The following is a 7,086-nucleotide window of genomic DNA, read 5'->3' as shown; positions in this document are numbered from 1 at the left end:
TTTGTAACAACAAATTTCTTTGAAAGTTGGGCTTGTTTTTGATGTTTTCTGCTGGTGTTTTGAATCCAAACTTTTGCATAAAATTCATTTGATATGTACATGTATGTGTTGTATATGTATGTGTGTTGCATATGTGTGTGTGTGTGTGTGTGTGTGTGTGTGTGTGTGTGTGTGTGTGTGGTTTTTATATGTGTGTATGCATGTATGTATCTATGTATGTTTCAGTGTTTTTATGTACGTATTGCGCTGCGGAGAATAATTCGAAGTGATTACAACACAACGCAATGCAACACATCACTTCACAATGAAACGTATTGCAACACCACACCACACCACACCACACCACAAAACACCACACCACAAAACGCCACACCACCACAACACCAAACCACACTACACAACACAATGTGCAGGTTGTCAAGTTGTTAGACGTCTTAAGTTCGTGTGATGGTACATCACAGCGCACAACACCACACCACATACACCACACCACATACACCACACAACACCACACCACATACATCACTTAACACTACACAACACCACACCACATACACCACACCACATACACCACACAACACCACACCACATACATCACTTAACACTACACAACACCACACCACATACACCACACAACACAACACCACATGCACCACAAAACATCACAACACAACACAACACCACATAACATACAGCACCACACAACACAACTCAACACCACACAACTCCACACCACATCACACAGCACAGCATCACATCACACACCACCACACTACACAACACTGCACCACACCACACCACACCACATCACGCAACACAACACCACACCATGTCACATCACACCACGCCACACTTCACAACACCAAACCACGCCACACCACACAACACCATACCACACCACACAACACCACATACAACACAACATACAACACTACGCAACACCATAGCAGACAACACCACACCACAGCACATCACACCACACAACACAACACAACACAACACAACACCACACACAACACACACATCACCAAATACAATACAACACAACACAACATATACAACATAACACCAAATGCAACACCACACCACAAAACACAACACCACACCACACAAGATAACACACTACACCACAACACAACACCCACAACAACAACAATAACAACAACAATAATAATAATAATAATAATGGTATTTATATAGCGCTGAATTTTGTGCAGAGACAAATCAAAACGCTTTCGCACCAGTCATTCACACGCATGCATAACTCTAAAACTGGAGAAACTAAAGACAAGGAAGGGCAGGCAAGGGAGGCTATTTTGGGAAGAGGTGGGTTTTAAAGCCAGACTTGATAGAGCTGAGTGTGGAGACTTGGCGAAACGAAAAAGGAAGTTCATTCCAGTTGCAAGGTCCAGAGACAGAGAAAGAACGGCGGCCAACAGTCGAGTGTTTGAATCACATACACACACATACCTGTATGTCCACTGGTGGCAGGCGGTCAAGCTGCTGGACATCTCGGGCCGGGTGATGGACGTGCTGGCTGTGCAGGGAGGAGCCGAACCTTGGGACCTCGCCCTCCGCAGACCCGGGGTGCTGGCCGTCACCTACCCCAAGGTGTGTATGGTGGGGTGTCACCTACCCCAAGGTGTGTATGGTGGGGTGTCACCTAACCCAAGGTGTGTATGATGGGGTGTCACCTACCCCAAGGTGTGTATGATGGGGTGTCACCTGCCTTAAGGCGTGTATGGTGGGGTGTCACCTACCCCAAGGTATGTATGATGGGGTGTCACCTACCTCAGGGTGTGTATAGTGGGGTGTCACCTATCTCAGGGTGTGTATGGTGGGGTGTCACCTACCCCAATGTATGTATGGTGGGGTGTCACCTACCCCAAGGTGTGTGTGGTGTGTGTCACCTACCCCAAGGTGTGTATGATGGTCAGTGTGTCACCTACCTCAAGGTGTGTATGATGAGATGTCACCTACCTCAAGGTGTGTATGATGGGGTGTCACCTACCTCAAGGTGTGTATGATGGGGTGTCACCTACCCCAAGGTGTGTATGGTGGGGTGTCACCTACCTCAAAGTGTGTGTGATGGTCACTCCTGTGCCATTATCACCACCAGAACAGCAGAGGAGGCAACTGCCGCCCTAACTATCTAGTCTATAATTTGATTGTTGTGGAGAGTGTCTTGCCCAAGTCACACCCCCACTCTCTCAGTGTAGAGGTTTTTAGGACAGTCGGCGTTGACATGGATTACAGGATCTTTAACGTGCGTATTTGATCTCCTGCGTGCGTATACACATGAAGGGGGTTCAGGCACTAGCAGGTCTGCACATATGTTGACCTGGGAGATGGGAAATATCTCCACCCTTTACCCACCAGGCGCCGTTACCGAGATTCGATCCCGGGACCCTCAGATTGACAGTCCAACGCTCTGTTATCTCGGCTGTTGTGCCCGGCTGGTGATGAGGATGACGATGAAGATGATGGTGTTGATGATGATGATAGTGAAGATGATGATGGTGATGTTGGTGCTGATAGTGTTGGTGAAGATGATGATGGTGATGTTGGTGCTGATAGTGTTGGTGAAGATGATGATGGTGATGATGACTGTGCCCGTCTGGTGATGATGGTGACGATGATGGCAAAGTTACCATTTCTATCCCTACGATGGTGATGATGATAATGTCGATGATGAAGATAATGATGATGATCATGATTATGACGATGATGGTAAAGTCACCATTTATATCCCTACGATGGTGATGATGATGAAGAAGATGATGATGGTGGTGGTGATGATGATGATGATAAAAGTTACCATTTCTATCCATACGATGGTGATTATGATAATGGCGATGAAGAAGAAGAAGATAATAATGGTGGTAAAGTTACCATTTTTGCCCCTACGATGGTGATGATGATGATGAAGAAGATGGTGGTGATGATGATGATGGTAAAGTTACCACTTCTGTCCCTATGATGGTGATGATGATGACGACAACGACTATGATGACGACGATGATAAAACAACAACGACGACAACGATAATGACGATGTCAACAACAACCATTCCCCACCCCCCACACCCCCCCCATCCCCTCCACTCCAGGAGCAGAAGATACGCCTTCTGGACGTGGCAGACGGCGGGTCCCGCCTCCACTACCGCTCCCATTTCAACACGAGGGACGGCTACGCCTCGCTGGCGTCGAGAGACCCCGCCACGCTGGTGGCCAGTGTGTGTCCGCCCTTCGGCCCGCCCAAGCTGCACGTGCTGGACTACATGGGCGTCGTCCTCAGGGCTCTGGACTGCTCCCGGCTAGCCTATCCGCGCTGCCTGGACGTCTGCGGGGGAGAAGAGGTACTGCTGGGGGTGGGTTTTTTTTTTTTTTTTTTTTTTTTTGGGGGGGGGGGGGCGGGGGGGGGGGGTGGGGGGGCATGGTTGTGGATTAAGGTAGGAGTAGCAGTGGTGGTAGCAGTATTAGTAGTAGTAGTAATGGCAGCAGCAGCAGCAGTAGTACTAGTGGCAGTAGTAGAAGCAGCAGTAGTGGTGGTGGTGGTTGCGTGGGTGGGTTTGACTGTGTCGTAGTAGTAGTAGTAGCAGCAGTAACAGCATCAGCAGCAGCAGCTGCAGTAGTATTAGTAGTGGTAGCCGCAGCAGTAGTAGTAGAAGCAGCGGTAGTAGTAGTAGTAGTAGTAGTAGTATCAGTAGTAGCAGCAGTAGTAGTGTCAGTAGTAGTAGAGGTAGTGGGTAGGGTGTGTGTCCATCGAAGATCGATGATGACCATCGTTGTCATCCAGCTGGGGGATGGGGGGAAGGTGGTGTTGGGGAGGGGGGATGCTCATGAGTCTATCTGTGAATGCGCAGATGGCTGAATAGTCCAATCTGCGCACGAAATGTTCACTGACAGCTGGGGCAGACAAAGATAGGCATATCATTGTCAGGGAGCTTGTTTGCCCGAGACTTTCTGGCCTGCCTCTTCTGAACAGCTGCAGCAGTCCTGTTGGCCTCGCACAACTTGGCACCTTTGTGCACAGCAGCGCGCCTTTTGTCACGGTCCAGCAGTAGTAGTATCAGTAGTAGCAGCAGTCTTATCAGCCATAGCAGCAGCAGTATCAGTAGTAGCAGCAGTAGTAGTATCAGTAATAGCAGAAGCAGTGTGTTCCATACTACTGGACCAGTATAGGAGAAAGAGCACAGAACGTGGGAATTTCTGTTTCTTCAATGACTTCTGTGCTCCAGAAATCAGCAGCCGAACGTAGTGATGTCGGAGTACTGACCAAAAGAAAGTCACAAGGTATGTGGGTGCACTACAGTTCGAGGCATAGAAAAAAGGGTAGTTTGTAATTTACCCTTTGAGAGAAGGGCAGCCAGTATAGTGCAGATTCTCAAGAAGAGCTGTTCAAACAACCAGTCGTCAGCATACCACGGGAGAAAAACAAGTCATTGTCGTTGTCATCGTTGACGACGAAAGTGTTGTCCTCAGGCCAAATTCTAGCAGAAGAAACCCACAATGATAGTTACACAAATATACACACATGACTCAAGGCCTGATAAAGCGCGTTGGGGGTATGCTGCTGGTCAGGCATCTGCCTAGCAGATGTGTGTTGAGTATATGGATTTGCCCAAATGCAGTGATACCTCTTTGAGAAACTGAAACTGTTATCTTCTGTCACAGGTGTGCGTATCAGACTGGACCCACCACAACGTCAAGATCTTCGACCCCCCAGACACCACCACCACCACCTCCTCCTCCTCCACCTCCTCCTCCCCAGGGCCGAGACACACGTACTCGGGGGTGTTGGGTTCCCCGGACGCTCAGCTGAAAGCCCCGATGGGCGTGGCGTGGAACGGGCGCGAGCACGTGTTCATCGTGGACGGCAAGAGCAGCAAACTGCACGCCGTGTGTCTGCAGAGCGGGATCTGCTCCGCCATCTTCTCGCTTCCCCAGGGAGGGGGCCTGGGGGCCGCGGAGCTCAAGCTGGTCGCCTTCGTCGACACGTCCCCGGAGCTGTGTCGGAGTGAGCGTGCCCTGGTGGTGACCACGACCACAGGGTCTGTGCAGGTGTATGACCTGTGTTCTACCTTCTGAAGGGTTTATGATCTGCTGAAGGGTGTGTGACATCTGTTCCACTTTCTGAAGGGTGTCTGACTTGTGTTCCACTTTCTGAAGGGTGTGTGACCTGTGTTCCACTTTCTGAAAGGTGTGTGACCTGCTGAAGGGTGTGTGACCCGTGATCCACTTTCTGAAGGGTGTATGACCTGTGTTCCACTTTCTGAAGGGTGTGTGACCCGTGATCCACTTTCTGAAGGGTGTGTGACCTGTGTTCTGGTTTCTGAAGGGTGTGTGACCTGTGTTCCACTTTCTGAAGGGTGTGTGACCCGTGTTCCAGTTTCTGAAGGGTGTATGACCTGCGTTCCAGTTTCTGAAGAGTGTGTGACTTGTGTCCCTGAAGGCACTCATTGAATCGTTTTGATGCCCAGGTTGCTGTGCGTGCTTCCTTTCCAACACGGGGGGGGGGGGGGGGGGGGGGGTCGGTTTTGACAAGCCACCTCAACGGGTGTTTCCAGGCTGGCCCAGAATGACTCCGGGGTGAAACCCACCAGTGTGTGTGTGTGTGTGTGTGCGGGAGGGGGGGGGGTTAGTTTGAGGCTGTTACACCGGGTCGCATGAGTGTTCTTTGCAGCGCTAATATGCGTGGCGTTGAGGACGTTCCCGAGTCTTTGGAGTTAGCATGGAGTAAGGAACGTTCTTAACGACAAGCAAACTTAGCCCAGCTATGATTGCTCAACCTGGTCATGGTTTGTTACCGGTGCATAGTTCGTGTCGTCACTTTCTGAAGCCCCGGTGTCAAATGCTTGTGCTGTGTCTTAGCGCAGTGAAAACACCCACGGCAACAAAAAGTTGTCATTTTCTTAAGTCCCGATGTGAAACGCTTGTGCTGTACCTTTGCGCGCGTAAAAGAACCCACGGCAACAAGACAGTTGCCCCTGGCAAAAAAAAAAAAAAAAAAAAAAAAGAAGAAGTAAAATCCACTCCAATTTACATGCGTGCGCGTGCCTTAAGACTGGCTGAATGACACAGGAAACGAATGATAAGCGCCTAAAGGCAGCTTTCAGTCGGGTCTATTCAGGAAGGCAGCCTGTTCTGTAGATAACTCTGTAAAGCGCTTAGAGTTTGGTCCCTGACCTAGGATAGGCGCTTTTTTAAGTATCGATAATAGTACTTTGATACGTACCGTAACCACCACAACTCTGGGGTAGAGTGTGGGTGTGAGTCCACTGCAAAACGTAAGAAAACGACGACTGCTCTTTAAAAAAAACACGTAACCGCGTGACTGACTGAAGTTGAAAGGAGATGGTTATTTTGTGGTGATGTGTGTGCAGAATTTCAGCTCAGCGTTATCAGGGGTGTGAGTGTGTGAGTTGGGGGGGGGGACAGGTGGTTATTTTGAGAGCATGTCATGTGGGTTTGTTTTTACATTGGATGGTGAAGTGGTGTCTGGTCTAGGTTCTGTTCAGATGTGTGTGTGTGTATGCGTGTGTGTGTGTGTATGGGTGTGTGCGCGCGTACATTGCGTGTGTGCGTGTGGTTTTGGAGGCTGTCAGTGGTACAGGCACTCATACTTAACCCTTTGACATCTGCTGACATGTACATTTCTCAGTGAAGGACTGTCGCCTGAGGCAGACTGAGCCTACCCTTGACAGATCAGGGTGAGAGTCAGCAGTATTTATGTGGACTTGTTCTTCATGGGATTGCGTGACTTTATTCAGCAAAAATCAAACACTTTGTGGTACACAGAAAGTAGTGATCACACACGATGATCTCTTTTTACCAGGGTTTCTGAAGCCAAATGGTTAAACAGGAAGTGTTGTTGTGACTGGACCTGTCGCCTTGCCGTCAGACAGTTCATCCGAGCTTTGGGGTCCCTGGGGACGGTGGTTCAACGCTGGTGTCATTTCTGCTTTAACTGTGTTGTTTTTTGAAGAACGCTTGCGGATATTGACAAACCTTTAATAATAATAATAATAATAATAATAATGGATACTTATATAGCACACTATCCAGAAATCTGCTCTAGGTGCTT

General features: G+C 49.1%; 1 protein-coding gene across 4 annotated transcripts in view; it reads left to right on the top strand.

Moving 5' to 3' along the window:
• LOC143302366 (uncharacterized) overlaps positions 1-6,031 on the top strand; it is a 23,773-nt gene extending 17,742 nt beyond the window's left edge. For all 4 annotated transcript variants that reach the window (XM_076617013.1, XM_076617015.1, XM_076617014.1 and 1 more), the window contains exons 6-8: positions 1,492-1,611; positions 3,110-3,358; positions 4,677-6,031. In XM_076617013.1, coding sequence (XP_076473128.1) covers positions 1,492-1,611; positions 3,110-3,358; positions 4,677-5,090 — 783 coding nt within the window. In that variant the 3' untranslated portion in view covers positions 5,091-6,031. The remainder of the gene's footprint in view (positions 1-1,491; positions 1,612-3,109; positions 3,359-4,676) is intronic.
• Positions 6,032-7,086: the final 1,055 nt, after the last annotated feature.

Source organism: Babylonia areolata, chromosome 29 (genome assembly GCF_041734735.1).
Source record: "Babylonia areolata isolate BAREFJ2019XMU chromosome 29, ASM4173473v1, whole genome shotgun sequence".
Lineage (NCBI taxonomy): Eukaryota > Metazoa > Mollusca > Gastropoda > Neogastropoda > Buccinidae > Babylonia > Babylonia areolata.
Note: the sequence above shows the minus strand (reverse complement) of the source record. Positions and strands in the feature narration are given on the sequence as shown.